We start from the raw sequence: 19,334 nt of genomic DNA on the forward strand, positions 1-19,334 counted from the left end.
TAATTATTCTATTTTAATGATTAGAACTGTATTTTTGTAATTATGAAATTACATTAATATTATATTAATTAATTACATTTTAAAAGTCGATTTTATACATTTATACATTTATTATTTTCTGCTTTCTCTTGGCTAAATTAATTTTTATTTACTTTTAAACACACACACACACACCCATATATATATATATATATATATATATATATATATATATGTGTGTGTGTGTGTGTCTTCTGTCTGTATATATATATATATATATATATATATATATATACAGACAGAAGACACACATATATACATACAATTTGAATTCATTTAAACACATTTTAATATTATATATTATATTCCTAAATATTTGTAAGATTATATTTTAAAATTAAAAATAATTCAAGTATATAAAAATAAAATAATAATTAAAACAAATAACCAATAAACAACAACAACAACAAAAAAAAAATCAAGATTATATGGCTGTATAAATGTGGAGCAGCTCAGATCATTTCATGATAAATTTTTGAGTTCATATTGAGATGTCTTACTTTTGACTAGACTTTAGCATCTTAAGCACAGATTGAGACATTTAGAAAATGTGTCTTGTTGTAAAGATGTTTCGATATTTTACTAAACAACAAATGATTGTGGCGTAAATGTTTCCAAACATCCGAAACATCCATAAATTTAGGCCAAATTGGATTATATGGTCATGCATCTCTGTCTCATGAAGAAGAATTATGCAATTATTTTACTCGAATTTATTTTCTTGTTAAGGTTAATCGAGAAAAAAATAAAATAAAAAATAATAAAATCTAGGCGTCCGCATTCTTTTTAAATTTTGCCTGAATTTCAGTATTGAATATCATACCACAGAAAAAGAAATTGTTTTGAAGTTGTTTTGGATGGTCTGTGTGTTAGTGTTTCCAAAGTAAACTCATAATTAAGTGATGAAGACACATAACTGAGATCCTTCATGAGTCACTCCACTCTTCATGTTTAGACTATGAAGCCCTATAATAGATATTTCTCGGGTTGCTTGTTGTTGTTCTTTGCATAAGACCAGGTCTTTCTCACTCTTCGTTTGTGGTGAAATCAAATGCTCCTGGAATTCACAGGGCAGAACCTTATTGCAAATTACTCTCCAGTGAAGCCTAACAATATAACGACATGGTTTTATATTCAGAAAAGCAAACTTTGAGATCTAATTTTTGACCAAATAGAGGTAATCAACTGGAATTTTCTGTAGAATTCAGTTTGTCTTCACACAACAGCATATAAAATGTAATGTAGACATTGAGGATTCATTGTTATATGGAAGCTTGTTTCTGCCACAGGATTATAAAATGTCTGAAAAGCAATTGTGACTTTATAATCTAATAATTTTGATTTTTTTGCCTTCAATTCTGAGTTTATAACTCACAGATCAGACTCATAATTCTCATAGAATTGCGAGATTATATAAACTCAGAATTGCGAGATACAAATGCAGAATAGCGAGATATAAACTCAGAATTGCAGGATACAAACTCGGAATTGCGATGAATTCAGAATTGAAAGATATAAACACAGAATTACGAGATATAAACTCAGAATTATGAGATATAAACTCAGAATTGTGAGATATAAACACAGAATTACGAGATATAAACACAGAATTACGAGATATATACACAGAATTACGAGATATAAACTCAGAATTACGAGATATAAACTCAGAATTACGAGATATAATCTCAGAATTGAGAGATATAAACTCAGAATTGCGAAATATAAACTCAGAATTACGAGATATAAACTCAGAATTGAGAGATATAAACTCAGAATTGAGAGATATAAACTCAGAATTGCGAGATATAAACTCAGAATTGCGAGATATAAACTCAGAATTACGAGATATAAACTCAGAATTGAGAGATATAAACACAGAATTACGAGATATAAACTCAGAATTACGAGATATAAACTCAGAATTGCGAGATATAAACTCAGAATTACGAGATATATACACAGAATTACGAGATATAAACTCAGAATTACGAGATATAAACTCAGAATTACGAGATATAAACTCAGAATTGCGAGATATAAACTCAGAATTCCGAGATATATACACAGAATTACGAGATATAAACTCAGAATTGCGAGATATAAACTCAGAATTACGAGATATATACACAGAATTACGAGATATAAACTCAGAATTACGAGATATAAACTCAGAATTACGAGATATAAACTCAGAATTGCGAGATATAAACTCAGAATTCCGAGATATATACACAGAATTCCGAGATATAAACTAAGAATTACGAGATATAAACTCAGAATTACGAGATATAAACACAGAATTGCGAGATATAAACTCAGAATTGCAAGATATAAACTCAGAATTACGAGATATAAACTCAGAATTACGAGATATATACACAGAATTACGAGATATACACTCAGAATTACGAGATATAAACTCAGAATAACGAGATATAAACTCAGAATTACGAGATCTAAACTCAGAATTGAGAGATATATACACAGAATTACGAGATATAAACACAGAATTACGAGATATATACACAGAATTACGAGATATAAACTCAGAATTGCGAGATATAAACTCAGAATTACGAGATATATACACAGAATTACGAGATATAAACTCAGAATTACGAGATATATACACAGAATTACGAGATATAAACTCAGAATTGCGAGATATAAACTCAGAATAACGAGATATAAACTCAGAATTACGAGATCTAAACTCAGAATTGAGAGATATATACACAGAATTACGAGATATAAACACAGAATTACGAGATATATACACAGAATTACGAGATATAAACTCAGAATTGCGAGATATAAACTCAGAATTACGAGATATATACACAGAATTACGAGATATAAACTCAGAATTACGAGATATATACACAGAATTACGAGATATAAACTCAGAATTGCGAGATATAAACTCAGAATAACGAGATATAAACTCAGAATTACGAGATCTAAACTCAGAATTGAGAGATATATACACAGAATTACGAGATATAAACACAGAATTACGAGATATATACACAGAATTACGAGATATAAACTCAGAATTGCGAGATATAAACTCAGAATTACGAGATATATACACAGAATTACGAGATATAAACTCAGAATTACGAGATATAAACTCAGAATTACGAGATATAAACTCAGAATTGCGAGATATAAACTCAGAATTCCGAGATATATACACAGAATTCCGAGATATAAACTAAGAATTACGAGATATAAACTCAGAATTACGAGATATAAACACAGAATTGTGAGATATAAACTCAGAATTGCAAGATATAAACTCAGAATTATGAGATATAAACTCAGAATTGCGAGATATATACACAGAATTGCGAGATATAAACTCAGAAATGCGAGATATAAACTCAGAATTAAGAGATATAAACTCAGAATTACGAGATATATACACAGAATTACGAGATATAAACTCAGAATTACGAGATATAAACTCATAATTGCGAGATATAAACAGAGAATTACGAGATATAAACACAGAATTACGAGATATAAACTCATAATTACGAGATATAAACTCAGAATTATGAGATATAAACTCAGAATTGAGAGATATATACACAGAATTATGAGATATAAACTCAGAATTGCGAGATATAAACAGAATTACGAGATATAAACTCAGAATTACGAGATATAAACTCAGAATTACGAGATATAAACACAGAATTACGAGATATATACACAGAATTAAGAGATATATACACAGAATTACGAGATATATACACAGAATTACGAGATATAAACTCAGAATTACGAGATATAAACTCAGAATTACGAGATATAAACACAGAATTACGAGATATATACACAGAATTACGAGATATAAACTCAGAATTACGAGATATAAACTCAGAATTACGAGATATAAACACAGAATTACGAGATATATACACAGAATTACGAGATATAAACTCAGAATTGTGAGATATAAACTCAGAATTACGAGATATAAACTCAGAATTACGAGATATAAACTCAGAATTACGAGATATAAACAGAATTACGAGATATAATCTCAGAATTGCGAGATATAAACTCAGAATTGCGAGATATAAACTCAGAATTACGAGATATAAACTCAGAATTGCGAGATATAAACGAGATATAAACTCAGAATTACGAGATATAAACACAGAATTGCGAGATATAAACTCAGAATTGCGAGATATAAACTCAGAATTACAAGATATAAACTCAGAATTGCGAGATATAAACTCAGAATTACCAGATATAAACGAGATATAAACTCAGAATTACGAGATATAAACACAGAATTGCGAGATATAAACTCAGAATTACGAGATATAAACTCAGAATTACAAGATATAAACTCAGAATTGCGAGATATAAACTCAGAATTACCAGATATAAACGAGATATAAACTCAGAATTGCGAGATATAAACTCAGAATTACGAGATATAAACTCAGAATTACGAGATATAAACTCAGAATTACGAGATATAAACTCAGAATTGCGAGATATAAACTCAGAATTGCGAGATATAAACTCAGAATTACGAGATATAAACTCAGAATTACGAGATATAAACTCAGAATTACGAGATATAAACTCAGAATTGCGAGATATAAACTCAGAATTGCGAGATATAAACTCAGAATTACCAGATATAAACGAGATATAAACTCAGAATTACGAGATATAAACACAGAATTGCGAGATATAAACTCAGAATTGCGAGATATAAACTCAGAATTACGAGATATAAACTCAGAATTGCGAGATATAAACTCAGAATTACAAGATATAAACTCAGAATTACGAGATATAAACTCAGAATTGCGAGATATAAACACAGAATTACGAGATATAAACTCAGAATTACGAGATATAAACTCAGAATTACGAGATATAAACACAGAATTACGAGATATAAACACAGAATTACGAGATATAAACACAGAATTACGAGATATATACACAGAATTACGAGATATAAACTCAGAATTACGAGATATAAACTCAGAATTGCAAGATATAAACTCAGAATTGCGAGATATAAACTCAGAATTACGAGATATAAACTCAGAATTGCGAGATATAAACTCAGAATTGATGAACTCAGAATTGCAAAATACAAACTCAGAATTGCGATGAATTCAGAATTGAAAGATATAAATCACAGAATTACGAGATATAAACACAGAATTACGAGATATAAATTTAGAATTACGAGATATAAACTCAGAATTATGATAATCCCAGATTTCTGAAATATAAACTTACAGTTGTATTTACAATTGCGAGATATAAAAACTGTGAGATAAAAAGTAACAAATATTCTTTGGCCAATAATAAACAAATAAAAAGATTTGCGAATTGCAGAATTGCCAAATGTAAAACTAAGACTTCAGAGAAAGAAAGAAAATAATAATAATTGAGTGATATAAACTCTCAAAGACCGAATTGTTCAGACAGTTTTTTTATGCCATGGTGGAAACAAGCTTCATCCTGTCGCGTCTCAGAACTTGTAGAAATGCTTTGCTTTAGTGCATCAGCACCACATGACAAAACAGAACGAGCAGGAAGTTTTCTTTAAAGTGATGTTGCATTTATCAGAAGGAAATCTCAAGCGCTTGCATTGAAGCATGAAATCCAGCTCCTGAACGCTTTTTTACATGGAATTTAATGACAGGAGCTACTTGGAATAATAAACTTGGATTAAATCATCAAACATCTGAATTGCAGCCAAGCATCTGCATTTTCTTGCATGCAGCGACAGTCTGAGCGCTGTCCGTGCAGGTACTGCCGCTTTGGAATTGCTCTGCCTGTCACTGATAAAGTGCAGATTAGTCAAATCACCCTGCAGCCACAGGAAGCAGATCTGAATCTCCTCTGGAGGTATTCCTGTTCAATCTATCACTGATCTTAAGTCCAGTGTGTCCGTATGGAAATGTGTCCGTTTAGTGCAGGTCAGGGATCAGATGTTCTCATCAGGGATTGAGAACAGAAACAGAACAGAAATTAACTGAAATGAACAGGGAAGAGAAGTGTGTGTGTGTGTGTGTGTGTGTGTGTGTGTGTGTGTGTGTGTAAATATGACGATAAAAGCTCTTGTCTTTCACAATCAGATCATCTCTCCAATCTGAACTGGACAGGTGGACGTACTGGAACCCTTATCATGGACACTTTAAATATAAATAGCTGTGCATTTTCATGTCTGCTGAACATATGTGATAAGAGATCTGTTGTGGTTCTTTGACCTCTGATCTGAAAGAGCATTCAGATGTAAGCTCTTGTGAACAACAGAGCAGGAGTGCGCTTCATGAGAGCTTATCTGGATGGAGTCGTGATTAAAGAGCTGCTTGACATAGATCAAGAATGATTGAGTAATGCAGAGATTCACAATGCAGAACTCGCTCAGTGCTGGATTACACAAAGTTTGTCAACTTGTTTTCAGTTGCATGTGAAGGAAACGCTTCCCTTCATGTGCGCACAGTTTTGGCCGATGGCTTATCTTGCGTTGGTTTGGTTGATGTTTGCATTTGTGCTGCAGCCCATTTCCGGACACACACTCAGCCTTTTGGCAATATTTCACATCTGAATTATTTCATAATGTATTTGCTCTGAAAAGGCTAAGAAAAAAAAAGATTATTATTTAATCAGAGCAAAGGCAATTTCACAGATTAAAAAAATAAATAAAATAAAAATAAAATTAATTAATTAATTAAAAAAGTATAATTATATATTACATTTACATATATGTGCGTGTAAGTTATGCATAGTGTGTGTGTATGTGTGTGTGTATGTGTGTATAAATAAATAAATATATACACACACACACACACACACACACACCCACACAATGCATAATTTTATATTATTTTATTGATTAACTTTTATTAAATGTTATTTATTAATATTTACTTCAGAATTTAATTTAAAATGTATTTAATAATATTAACTTTTTTATTTTTTTATGTATAAATATTTTTAATATTTAAGATCTTTAAACATTAAATAAATATTTAAATGTATGTGTGTTGATGAAGTGAAAAATTATAATAATAATAACAATAAAAAAAATGAAATAAATTTTTTTTAACAAAATTAAAAAGTAAAAAATGGCACCATATACATATAAAATTTTCTGTATAACTTAATTGACACTACAGTTTATTTAATGTCTTGTTAAATCTTTAAATAAATTCAATGATTCTGGCAGCTGTACTCACACACAAGTATCTAGTATGCATCTCAGCACACAGTACAGATGAGCTTCTGGCTGCTTAGAGACACTCATGTTTTATGGGACAGGATCTGCTCGTTTCTGTTGTTTTAAATCTTAAAGCACACACAGTCTCTTCCTGTAATTTGTGACTCTTGACAGAGTTCTAATTTTTTGTGTGAACGATCCCTTTAAGATGCTTGACTTGGCAAGCTTCACTAATGAGTCTGCAGTGCAGAGCCAGCGATTGTCCTCTCCTCTTATTTGACGGCTGTAGCTTCATCGTAACTCTTCCCGATGCTCTCGCTGCCCTCAGATCGAGCAGAAAAAACAGATTTAGCAGCACTTGGCCGTGTTGTCCAGCCTCTAAGTGCCCTCCAGGTGGACGTAGCATCCTTCAAGTGCACTGTTCGCCGGCATGAATGGAGCATTTGGAGCTGCCCAGGCTATTGTAGAGTTCAGCAGGATTGTTTGTTCTCTCTGAGGTTGTAAATCTCCTCAGCCGTGTCAAACGTGATTTGTTTAGTGGTTGGCTCTCGTCCACCCGAGCCAAAGCGGTAAGCAGGCATCCTTTTCTACGTAAGGTCATAGGATATATATACGTAAAACGATGGTAAACCGAGACAGAGCGTTACTCTTCCACAGAGATCTTGGATTCTGTCGCAGACACTTGCCACTAAACTCTATTAGACATCTGTTTTAATATTCCTCTCTTCTTCCCTTCCAAGTTCTTTGAGGGTTTTCTGGTCAGTCCAGTTTTCCACTGGCAGGGTTCGAGGCTATCCCAGGGTGCTTCTAGCTGGAGTCGAGTCAGGGCTTTGGGTCTGGCCTCCTCTGATGTGCTTTATTCACTTTGGCGTTTGTGAGTACGGCCCTCTCGTACCGTTAACCCGATGTGGACAGCAGTCTGATTGGGAACCGCCTGCACGATGGATTGGAAAGATTACGAGACTGGGGAAGACTGTAATTTTGGAAAATGTTGGAAATTGGAATTGAGATGTTTTGTTTGTGAACTTGTATTAATTTTTATTTTTCAGTTTTTGATCTGAAAGTGGTGAAGTGTTGTTTTTTGTTTTCATATTTGAAGCTATGCTGTGCTCTTTGGCTCTTTTGGCTAATTAAACCTTGCCTTTATTTATTTGTTTGTTTATTTAGTTATGCCTTCTTTCCTTCCTTCATCTGTATTTTTAATTACTATTGTATATTATTTTATGAGACTATTTTTTTACATTAATATTTGTTGTTAATGTAAACATTATACTATGAATATCTATATTTAAATATTCAAATAATGGAATAATTCTAACATTGAATATTAATATATCACAGTGTTATCCATCTACTGCCAAAATACAGACAACTTGTTAGAAGGGATAAACCAGTGAAAAAGAGTTTGGAGGTTTGGAGTAAGGACAAAGAAGATGTGTTAAAGGACTATTTTTGCACTACAAACTAGTGATGGGAAGTTTGATTCTTTTCCGCGAACCGGTTCTTTCGGACGGTTCGATTCAATGAACCGGTTGTAAAAAATGGTTCAGCGGTTCTTTTACGCTCGACGTAATGACGTCATTGGCGATGGCGTAATGGCGTCACGTCTATCAAATATATATATATATATATATATATATATATATATATATATATATATATATATATATATATAAGTCAGTAATCATATCTTTAGTCAGTTAAAAACCTCATAATCATGAAAAGTTTACATTTGAGTTTTGCAACAATGCACCCAAATACAGTAACAGCAATAATGTGCATACGAGGATTTAAGTCTTGAAGATATAAAGTAAATAAATTAGGTGTCATCAGTGCAGAAACCATGATCCACTTACTATACATAATCCATTGCGATGTATTTTTTATTAAATGAACTTACGTTTCGCCAGATTTCCCTTCATCCGAGCCTTCGGTTTACCCGCGCTCATAACACTAGCACAGAATCAGTTCAGAATCAATCACCAAAAGAATCAGTTCGGTTCAGACGCTCTGTGTGTCGGTCTGCTTCACGCTGAATCACGCATGCGCGGTATCATCAGCTCCTCGGTTCTCGAATCGGACGCGTCTGAAAGAAACTGTTTTCAGTTCAGTGTACTGGTGATCCGAAAACCGATGCAACCGGCTCTTGACTCGAGAACGAGAACTGCTCCAGCAGAGGGCGTGTTCGTTCGTTATCTGGGTCGGCTCGGTGTTCATCTTCAGTTCTCTCTTCACAGCAGTTCAGTCAGTGTACTGTTTGAGTACATTAATTACTCTGGGATATTGGTTTATTCTGACTCAGAGGGAGTGTCAATCACGTTAAAAAAGTTAACAGCTTAAGTAATTTTTGGATTAATGCTTAATGGACCGTTTCAAACGATTCAGTTCGATTTGGTGAACTGGTTCAACCGGTTCACTAAGAAGAACCGGTTAAATTGAATGATTCGTTCACGAATCGGACATCGCTACTACAAACTGGAATGTCTTTTTTGATTCATGCAGAGACCCTTCATGCAGCATTACCTCTTATATTACATTTCGTGAAGAAACAGCTATTGACACTAAAACGGTTAAAATCTACTCAAATAATAAGCCATGGCTCTTTAAAGATTTAAAGAAACTGCTTAATGAAAAGAATTGGACATTTCGTGAAAATAATCATGGCAAGGCTTGAAGATTGCAGAAATAAGTGATAAGATTCCAGTGAGGCCACCCATTTAGTTGACAGGGGACCAAATTAGAAGGTCCCTTGAATGCATTAAGCCCTAAAATAAAGTGCCGGGTCCAGATGGCCTTAAGGGCAGAGTTTTAAAGATATCTGTAAATGAACTAACTGCCCTCCTAACAAAATCATTTCAGGTTTTATTAGACTTACAGACGATACCAAGTACGTTAACCTCAATACTAGCTAAATGTATGGAAAGAGTAGTTAGTTATAATTTAAAACCATACATATCAGAACAATTAGATGTACTGCAATTTGCATATAAATCGGAAAGAGGAACAGAGGACGCAACACTCACTATGGTCGATACAATTGCTAGCCATTTACAACAAGCAAAGGCTTATGTGCATGTTATTTTTATTGATTACACCTCTGCCTTTAATACCATGCAGATACATTTACTCTTGGAACAACTGAGCCTGTCCTCCAACAAAAAACCACCACATAGGTCGTTTTTGCAATCATTTATTACGACCTATATTTACGTTTTAAAGTTAAGCGCCATCTAGTGGGCGTAAAAATAATGACAGTATCGCGTTGCGTCTGTCGTCATGAAATGACGTATAATGTCATTACCAATCAAAACGCACGTTTATTTAAATGCAATGTGTGGGCTTTTTACACCGATCTCACAGTAATTCGTACATATTTTACTAGGTGGCTTATTCGTCCGAATGACCACACCTAACCCCACGCCTAAACCTAACCCTCACAGAAATCATGATTTATTGAGCATATACATTTTCGTGCACGTCCGTTCCCTGGGATCGAACCCATGATAGCATGATTACATATCAAGGTATAACGCAATAATCTACCAACTGAGCTACACGAAACACAAACCAGAGTGCAAATAAAAGAGTACAAAACATTAATATGAAAACGTCCTTTTGCCGATAGGGGCGCAATTGTAGTATACGCTCTGATGGGTCGTATTTCAGGGATTTGGACAAACGACCTATACGAGCGTATTAGTTGGAGGACAGGTTCTAGGTGTGGTTCTAGGTGTGAATGGGGGAATAGTTCATTGGATAAAGAATTTTCTAACAAATCGACCACAACGAGTTTGTGCTCGGGGTTCAAATCAGATATTATATCTTTAAACACGGGGGAACCCCAAGGATGCGTCCTGTCACCTTTATTTTCTGTTTATACAAATGGTATAAGAGTGCAACATGATAATTGCAAACTATATAAATATGCAGATGATATGGCACTTGTGGCACTTTTATGGAAAGACTGTGTACATTTTGAGTACGCGGAGCAGGTTTTGAAACTAGAAAAATGGTGTGAAGAAAGTTCTTCATTGATAAATGTAAGTAAAACAAAAGAGTTGATTTTAAATCATTCAGAGCCTCTAACAGAAATAATGTTATGTGATCAAACTGTTGAAATTGTGAAGACTTTTTAGTATTTAGGAATCATGATTGACTGTAAGTTGAACGAGAGACACAACACACCCTTTGAATCATGTTTTTGAATTATTACCATCACGTCGTCGTTACAGAACACCAAAAGCAATGAAAACGATAAATAAAAATTTTCGTACCAAATGCAATAAGTCTTTTGAATAAGAGATAGGAAATGTATATTTTAATCTTGTCATTGTGGATGTTGTGTATGGTTAGATGTATTTATTGGATGTTGTGTATTGTTAATTGTTTTGTGATTGTATGGCGAGACCAAAGATCAATTTTCTTAGCTAAGGCTGAACAATAAAGTACTACTACTATTTTCATAAAAAATGTTATTTGTATTCTTAATTATCATATATAATTGAAAAAATATAACTGAAATTCTAAATATATATGTATACATTATATATATATTAAATATTATTATTAGAATATAATTGTATTATTTTATTTTAATATATACGTGTGTGTGTGCGCCAAGCAGTGGTCCATGACAGCTACTTTTCCTCCTGGCAATGATCTTTTTTTCCTGCTTTTGCCATTACACTGGCACTGTGTGTACTGTATGTGTGTTTAGTCAAAGACTTGAACATGCCAGACAATTTGATATTTATCCACTTTCTATTACCAGTAGTGACCAGTGTTTGGCTCTTCTGAGATGATCGTGGTTTGCTTTTATCAGTCAATTTATTTCCCTACATTTTTCAGGTTGCTAAGATGTTCTAATTAGTTTTTAGCAGTGTGTGGTTGCTGGGGTGATGCTGTGCATTTTCCAAAGTGTTCTAATTTGTTTTGAGCACATTTAAGTTGCTACAGTGTTTTGGCTGGTTAATAGGGAGTTGCTAAGATGTTCAGAATTTTGCCCAATTGTATGTGGTTTCTAGGATTTTCTTGTCCCGCATGTAAAAATCATAGATGGGATCATTTAAAGTAACAGCACACCTCTCTTTAGCAAAACACATGATTTGATAAGAGAGCTTGGCTCTTCTGAGATCAGCAAAGTTTGCTATCGTCAGTTTGTTTATTTCTCGTGGTTGATGAGTTGAAGTACTGTGGTTGTCCTCTTATGTTTGCTCCACATGTCATTTTAAATAAATCTTCAGATATGTGTATGTGTGGAACCTGCCGCAGTATAAGCCCAGATGTACCTCGCTGTGTTTCTTGTGGTGGGTTTGTAAGGTGCTCTGGCAGGAGAATTCAGCACTTTGGACAGCACCTTGGCTTGTCTTTCTCACTCTCTGAGAAACATCTGTGGCTGCTGGTTAACAGAAAGGTATACAGAAACACTGTTCAACAGCTGGGATGAAACCAGCTCAACACTTTTTTCATGTTTGGAAGCTAAGCAGAAATCTTTACTAATCATAAATTGTCATTTGAAATTCTTTTTCTAAATCCATGTATTTACATTCCATATCTCTAGTCTGTTGTCATTTTTAATGCTATCGAAAATCTGAAAACATCAACTGATTTTGTTGATCGTTTTTTTGTTTAGTTTCTTAGACTGTAAATAAACCATTCTGCTTTTTAAAGAAAGCATGAGTATTGTTTGCTAGATCATTGCCATGCAGTTGCTAAGGTGTTCTAATTAGAGCCCACTGTTATGTGGTTGCTTTGAAAGAATTGACAATAAAGCAGACTTGACTTGACTAATATGTTTTTAGCACAGTGTGGTTGGTAGAGGTTTCTGGATGGTTGCTAGCATGCTGCTTTGAAGTTGATAAAGTGTTCTAATAAGTTGTTAGCACGTTGTTTGGTTGCTGTGATGTTTTGGATGTCTCTAATGCTGTCTATTTTGTCCAATATGTGATCTCAACATAACAGCATGCTTCTCCTCAACAAGATTTAATGGTGTAATAATATTTGGGTTTGCCTAAATCTCTAACCTGTTGTGTATATATATATATATATATATATATATATGTGTGTGTGTGTGTGTGCATTTAGCAGATGATTTTATCCAAAGGACTTACAGTGCATTCAGGCTAACATTTTTTGTTTTTCCTAACATGTGCTCCCTGGGAATCGAACCCACAACCTTGCGCTACTAACGCAATGCTCTACCAATTGAGCTACATGAACACTTGTTTAAGCAACAGTGAAAGTGATGCTAGCTCTTTGTTGATTTTGCAAGTTTGTACATGCAAATTTGTTGGCGTTTCGAGTCCTGTTTAGCAGATATCACAGCCTTTTCCCTCTTCCCCCAGGCAGCAGGGAGGCGGCATTCACCTACGCCATCACCGCCGCTGGGGTCGCCCACGCAGTGACAGCAGCATGCAGCCAGGGCAATATGAGCCAGTGCGGCTGCGACAGGGAGAAACAGGGCTACTACAACCAGGAGGAGGGCTGGAAATGGGGCGGATGCTCAGCGGACATTAAATACGGCATAGAGTTTTCCCGGAAGTTTGTGGATGCCCGGGAGATAAAAAAAAACGCCCGACGGCTGATGAACCTTCATAACAACGAAGCTGGCCGAAAGGTGAGGGTTTTTTTTTCTGCACAAGCTTAAACAATTCAGTTCGACATTTAACAACGTTGTTTCTGCGAGACTGCCAGATCGTTCATCCAAATGTTTTGTTTGACTGCACGGTTGGGAAAAGCATCCAGACAACGCGTCGTAATCTGTTTAGACTTCAGAAGCTTTTCGAAGAACTTTGAAGCATTGGAAGAGTTTTTGCCTTGAAGAAACAAATACGGTCAAGTGCGTTCATTTGTTATTTCTCAAGAGATTTTAACTAACATTGGTCGTGGTCGCCTTGCAGAAGCATTTATCCATTTTGTTTGACTGCACGGTTTGGAAAATCAAGACAATGCAGCTTAATCTGTTTTAGATGTTGGAGACTTTAAAAAGTTGAAGCTTGGAAGCAGCTTTTGGCCACCGTTTAGTTGAAGAAACATATAAGAAAATCTTCAGAAATGTATCCATTAATGAATTCATACTGAAAAGACAAATGCATTTTCAGCTTAAAGAGGATTTTAGAGTTTGGCTCTTCAAAGACATATGTTGTGGCTTTTCTTGACGGTCCTGCTTTACTAAGTAAAACAGGTGTGTTTCGGATGGCATCTAAAAAGATTCACCCACCAACCAATCCAAAGCAAGCTTGATCGCTCAACAACAGTCAGCCAGTTTTCAGCAACCCATTTCACTTCAGCCAATTACTGCGTGTTTTCTCGGTTCCCGCCTTGATCCCGGTTCAAGCTTGGTTTGGCCGCTCGCCGCTCTGGCCATGTTTGTTTGTTTGATAGTTGTTAGTCATCCAAGAACACAAAACAACATGCACTGAAACAGCAGAACCGCATGCACTCCGGTGACAAATGGATCTAATTAATAACACAGAGCTTTATGGTGTGAGCGAAGCGAGCCTAAGCCGAGCTCCAGGATCGCGGTTGCCAGTTGGAGCCTGGCCAATCCCATCGCGGGCCGCTGCATGGAATCATCAAGTCTAAAGCCTGTAACAGGATATTATTGCAAATCTTTCTGCAGCACTGCAAACACAGCCCTCGCTCCATTGAGTCAGGCTTTTTTCTCATCTTTTATAGAGGGCTCACAATGGCAATCGTGGAGCCGTGGCATCATAGGGTAAGGGGGAACGGGACGTATGGCTCTGGATGGGGGAAGATGGAAGTTGCCGCTGTGGAATTTCAATTGCTATCATACGTGTATGTGGTTGGAGTGAGCTGGGGCCAGAACTGGTCCACATTAGTGCTGTGGATGTAAGCGTATCCAGGCAAATGTAAACAGCTGGCCTTTGGACGGCTTGTGAAGTAACACATCGTCCATTTGACTCATTGTATGTTGAATCTAAGTTAGTCATAATCATATTTCTCTGCAGAATCAACACTGATGCATTGAAGCCACGTGGAACTGAATTCTTCAGCGTACAGGCGTTCAAATAATCAGTGTTTTATAAGGGAACAGTTTGTTAACTGGTTAACTAATGGCTAAAAATCCAGTTCATATTTTATGAAATATAATTACCGCGTGACAGAATTAATAAAACATTCGACTTGTTATTAAATGTTACAAAAGCTAGAGAGCTGCTTTGCTTTAAATACACACTACAAAATATATTTCCTTTTTTAGTGATAAAATTATACTACTTTTATTTTATTTTAACAACATATATTTAATAACATTTGTATTATTCAATATATTTTATATTATACTTTTTGTTGTATAGAAAATATAATGTTAAAAGTACTATATTAAATAAAATAAAATATAAATGGAGTAACATGAAAAAGCAATATAAAAGTCTGTATGTATAATTTCACTTTTACATTTGTGTATTTATGTTTTTAATATTATTATTCTGTCAAAAAATATAAAATAAATAAGTGTTACATGACTATATATATATATTTTCTTTTTGTTATAGACTTATTATAGACATTTTTAGACATAATGCCTTCATATATATATATATATATATATATATATATATATATATATATATATTTACAGTGTAGTCAGACTTATGCATGAATGTTTGTTTATTTATGTGTGTGTGTGTGTGTGTGTGTGTGTGTGATGCCTTAAAATCGACTTTGCTGCCCAATAGGTATTGGGACAAGAACACTTTAAAAATATACATAAAATATTACAGCAATAATACATTTATTCTGTTCATTTTTTTAGCATAATTCAATCAGTGGCCAATTAGGAACTATTTTTTTTATTTCAAATGGAAATCTGGCAGCCTTTATATGAGTCATAGAAAGAGACCAGGAAGTAGAAAACTTTTCTAAATGTCGTGCCAGAACAATCCTTCCAACCTCTTTTGTTATTGCACAGACCCTGTGGAAATCGAGACGTCCCAGTCGACTTTAACCGTCAATGGCCTCGCGTGGGTCAAGACGGTTTTGTGGGATTGATCAATTAATTTACATGTGTTTTCCAGGCAAATGATAATTGCTTTTGGTAAGGGATCGAGACAGACAGAGAAAAGGGTTTATTTCCATTTGCTGATGGTTGTTCGGTAGCTTCGTCGCTGCAAAAGATCTGCAATGCATTAAACTGCACTTCTAACTGGGAGTTTCATGGTGTTTGGTTATAGGAGATTTATATTTGTGTTTCCTGCTCATAGAAGTGGTGTGCAGGAAGGTAGAGAGAATTACAGAGTAGGTTTGACGGGTAACTGGAATATGGTTTTTCCACTGCATGTACATTGCTTGTCTTCCAAACAGCCGAGTGCAAACCATAAAAAGTCTGATTTCCGAAAGCGGGGGCTGTGTTTTAGAATAGCATACTATCATACTATTAATGTTGAACGTGCTACGTGATACATGACAGATACTCTGTCCAACAATGCAATGTGGTCGCCTTGATCTTGCTTTTCCATTGTCATGAGTTACCAATAATAATTGAACCTGTGATTTTTGACATTTCATTATTTGACAGAATAGTGAAAGTACAACAGTGTACTTCTGTTATGCATCATGTTTCTAATTTTCAAATGTTAGACAGAATACAGTATATTGTTAGCTAGTATTCTAGGTCACACTTTATTTAAAGGTCTGGTTCTCGCTGTTAACAAAGCATTAACTTTGACTTTTGCCTCAGTAAACTCCTAAATCGCTACTTATTAATAGTTAGTAGGGTGGTTGTTAAGTTAGGTATTGGTAGGGATGTAGAATATGGTCATGCAGAATATGTGCACTTATAAACAGCCAATATGTTAATTATAGACATGCCATAAGCAACTATTTAAAAGTGAGAATTGGAATCGTACAATGCAAAAAAAAAAAAAAAAATCGAACACACTGATATTGCAAATATTTAATAGTTGAGACTTTAGTCTTTGCAACTCTACAGATTTTTTTTTTTTACGCACCAAGAGCTTGTTACACTCCAAAGAGAAAGGAAAAATTTAAACCGCATCATATGAGCCCTTTAATATATTATATTAATAACTAATATATTCACTTTTTTTGTAAAAGAAAATCTAAATTAAAAATAAATAAAAAACTAAACTAAATACACTTTATGAATTACTTATAATTACTTATATTATTAATACATATTTTTAAAACATTATATATACACGGTAGACTGCAAGCTATTAATTAATTTCAGACATTTGAAAATGAAAAAAAGAAAATTGCCATGCAAACCAACCCTAGTCTGGTTTTTCTTCTGTGAACTGGTTTTATAAAATGTTTTTTTTTTTTTTCTGAAATATCTCCATTATGTTTTCAACCATGAGGGCATCACGTTTTCTGGTATAGATAAACAGCTTTGGATGAAGAAGAGCAAAATCTGCTAGTTCTGGGTTATTTGCAGATGATGTGCAAAACACCGGAAGTACGGAAACTTAAGACCGAGCTCAAATGGTTTCTCATAATGAATTTTCCAGCAGGTTGTGACATTCTGACAACGCAGGAATTCAGCTCGTGATCTGAAACTGCTGTTAGTCCGTCAACGTAGTTTCTCTAAGACACGCTAACTGAGGCTCGTACTGTTTCCCGCAGGTCCTGGAAGAGCGGATGAAGCTGGAATGCAAGTGTCACGGCGTCTCGGGCTCATGCACCACCAAAACCTGCTGGACCACGTTACCCAAGTTCCGCGAGATCGGCTACGTCCTGAATGACAAGTACAACAAAGCGGTGCATGTGGAGGTGGTCCGCGCCTCTCGCCTGCGACAGCCCACCTTCCTCAAAGTGAAGAAGACACACGGTTATCAAAAGCCTTTAGAAACAGACTTGGTCTACATCGAGCGCTCGCCCAACTACTGCGAAGAGGATGCCAAAACGGGCAGCGTTGGGACGCAAGGACGGCTGTGCAACCGGACATCGCTGCACACGGACGGTTGTGACCTCATGTGCTGTGGGCGGGGCTACAACACGCATCAGTACACCAAAGTCTGGCAATGCAACTGTAAATTCCAGTGGTGCTGTTTTGTGAAATGCAACACCTGTAGCGAGAGGACGGAGGTGTTCACCTGCAAATGAATCGGTGGCACAGCAGAATGTATATTTGCTTTAACAGAGTTGAATGAAATACTATCTCTATCGGTAGGTACGAGCCCAGAGGTACGTGCACTGACTCGCGCTAAAGGACTGCAGGATGCTAACCGAGCATGCTGGGATTTGTAGTTTGGGACTCTGCATCATCTCAAAATGCCACGGAGGAACTCGTCGAAGGAGCTCAATGCAAATCAAGGATTTTTTTTTTTTAATGCCAACTGGAATCTGGTAGAGTATGTTAGCTATCCAGTCACACTGGGTCTGTCTGTTTGAACACTGAAAATAAATTATTATATATTATATGTCCTAGTCTCCTAAGGAACCGAAGCGCTAACGGGTAGAAATGTGCTTATTTTGTTTAAGTGTAAACCAAGAGAAAGACTTTGTAGAAGCTTGGGATTGAAAACTGTGTTTTCCAACAGGAACGTTTGATGGCTAAAGATGAGCTGACTTCCGAAACCACTGTCATTTTTTAGTTTTTTGGTCAGCTGACGCATGTTAACATCGGTTCATCTTTGCTGTAATCTAGCCGTAGTTCTCAGTGAGGTATGCGGTAGACGTTCGGGCCACTTTTCTTTTTACGACTTTGCTAAACCAGTCTGTATGATTCAAAGATCCTTCCTCAGTTCCTGAAATGTGGAAAGAATATATTTCTAGATATGTTACAGAGTGCTGCACTGATATATTTTCTATTCAGATACGATGAAATTAAAAGTAAAATAAATAAATATCAAGTTGACTGACATCTGGGGTGTTTTTGTAGGAAAAAATAACTATTCGGGAATCTTGGGTCTGAAACCCATATGTTATATAATATATTGGTACAATAATTTAAATAAAATAAATATATAATAATAAAACTGTACAAAATTAAGTTATGTAATACATTATTTAATATTTCATATTACTATAGCATTTTATATGCAATATATGTGTGTGTGTGTGTGTGTGTGTGTGTGTGTACATTTATATT

General features: G+C 35.0%; 1 protein-coding gene across 2 annotated transcripts in view; it reads left to right on the forward strand.

The window, feature by feature from the left end:
• LOC132133531 (protein Wnt-7b-like) overlaps positions 1-18,377 on the forward strand; it is a 38,546-nt gene extending 20,169 nt beyond the window's left edge. For both annotated transcript variants that reach the window (XM_059546395.1, XM_059546394.1), the window contains exons 3-4: positions 13,603-13,874; positions 17,867-18,377. In XM_059546395.1, coding sequence (XP_059402378.1) covers positions 13,603-13,874; positions 17,867-18,346 — 752 coding nt within the window. In that variant the 3' untranslated portion in view covers positions 18,347-18,377. The remainder of the gene's footprint in view (positions 1-13,602; positions 13,875-17,866) is intronic.
• Positions 18,378-19,334: the final 957 nt, after the last annotated feature.

This window comes from Carassius carassius, chromosome 50 (assembly GCF_963082965.1).
Source record: "Carassius carassius chromosome 50, fCarCar2.1, whole genome shotgun sequence".
NCBI classification, from domain to species: Eukaryota; Metazoa; Chordata; class Actinopteri; order Cypriniformes; family Cyprinidae; genus Carassius; species Carassius carassius.